Source organism: Arachis duranensis, chromosome 10, assembly GCF_000817695.3.
Source record: "Arachis duranensis cultivar V14167 chromosome 10, aradu.V14167.gnm2.J7QH, whole genome shotgun sequence".
Classification (NCBI taxonomy): domain Eukaryota; kingdom Viridiplantae; phylum Streptophyta; class Magnoliopsida; order Fabales; family Fabaceae; genus Arachis; species Arachis duranensis.
Genome location: NC_029781.3, coordinates 76,165,275 through 76,166,626, shown reverse-complemented (window position 1 = coordinate 76,166,626; position 1,352 = coordinate 76,165,275). Strand labels below are relative to the sequence as shown.

Sequence of the window (1,352 nt, the reverse complement as noted above, 5' to 3'; positions counted from 1 at the left end):
TCGGTAGCTATTTTGATAAAAATTAAAGGACAGAAGAAAGGGGTTCCCTACATACTCATCGATCTGCACGAAATCCTAGGTTTGTGGATTTTGGGGGAAAAGTCTTAAGAAGAGGAGTGAAGATGCAAAGCTATCATCATCTCGTCGTTGAATCTAATAAAAGACTTTTAATAATTAAAATAAGTGTGGAAATTGGAAAGGGTGCGGTATACCTGGGGTGTTGTGTGTTCTTGACGACTTTCTGGCCGTACTTTCTCCATTTGTAACCGTCTTCGAGAACATCGACATCACTCATGGTCTTGAAGCAAAACCTAGGCTCCCTCACCTTCCTTCTCACTTTCGTCTTCTTCATTTTCATCTTCATCGCTGCAATCCCTAACCCTACATGGCTATGAACATCTCCTCCTCTTTTGTTACCCACCCTCATCATCATCACACAATCTTCTGCTGTTACCTGACCCCATGCCCTAACGAATTCAACTCTAATTAGATCTTACTACAAAATTGTGCATGCATGCAGGAGATTGGAGAGAGAGTATGAAATGTTTGAGAATTGTCATACCATGAATTATTTGCAGTGGATCTGTTGAGTGAAAGGAGTTGGTGTGCTGCTCCCAAACAAGAAGAAGTGACGAGATCTGGTGGTGGAGAAGCTATGGCACCCAGGAAAGCTTTATTATTGTTATTATTATTCAAAGATTCAAGGCATCCGAATTGGAGAGGAGGAGGGATCTCATCAATCATCACCTGCTCTTCAAACATGGCTACAGATGATGATCTTCTCACTACTCCTTACACCACCACACCTTCAATATGGAAAACTATTTCTCACTACTCCTTATAACCTTAGCTTCCTCAACCAACTTTCCCTTATCGTTTCTAGGACCTCTCTTTCTTACTTTCCACAACCATATCTTCCTTATTTCTCTCTTTCTTTAATTTACATTTTCCCTTGTCAAATAAACATCATGCCTGTAGCCAATTATTTGAGAGTTAGAATTTTACAACACAAGTACTTTCAAATTTTGCAACTTAACGTTACAAATATATATTTTTTCTTCTAACTCGCAAATAAATCCTTAAAAAAAAAAAGAAATTGTGAAGTACTAACACTTAGGAAATGTAAGCAAAATACATGAGCTTAATTTTAAAATATTGAAACAACAATACTATATAACAAACAAATATTTATCATTTTATTTCACTATTTAGTCAGTTACAATTTGTATCTATATTTATAGAAATTTATACACATAATATATAATTTATATCTATATTTATCAAAATTTATGTACATAAATCAATATAGTTTATATTTATATTTATCAAAATTTTTATATATATATAAATCA

General features: G+C 34.4%; 1 protein-coding gene across 1 annotated transcript in view; it reads right to left on the bottom strand.

Moving 5' to 3' along the window:
- The window catches only part of LOC107470307 (probable WRKY transcription factor 13), a 2,493-nt gene extending 1,488 nt beyond the window's left edge, over positions 1–1,005 (bottom strand). The window contains exons 1-2 of the mRNA XM_016089699.3: positions 563–1,005; positions 213–467 (exon numbers count right to left, since the gene is read on the bottom strand). Of these exons, the coding sequence (XP_015945185.1) occupies positions 213–467; positions 563–762 (455 nt within the window). The 5' untranslated portion in view covers positions 763–1,005. The remainder of the gene's footprint in view (positions 1–212; positions 468–562) is intronic.
- Positions 1,006–1,352: the final 347 nt, after the last annotated feature.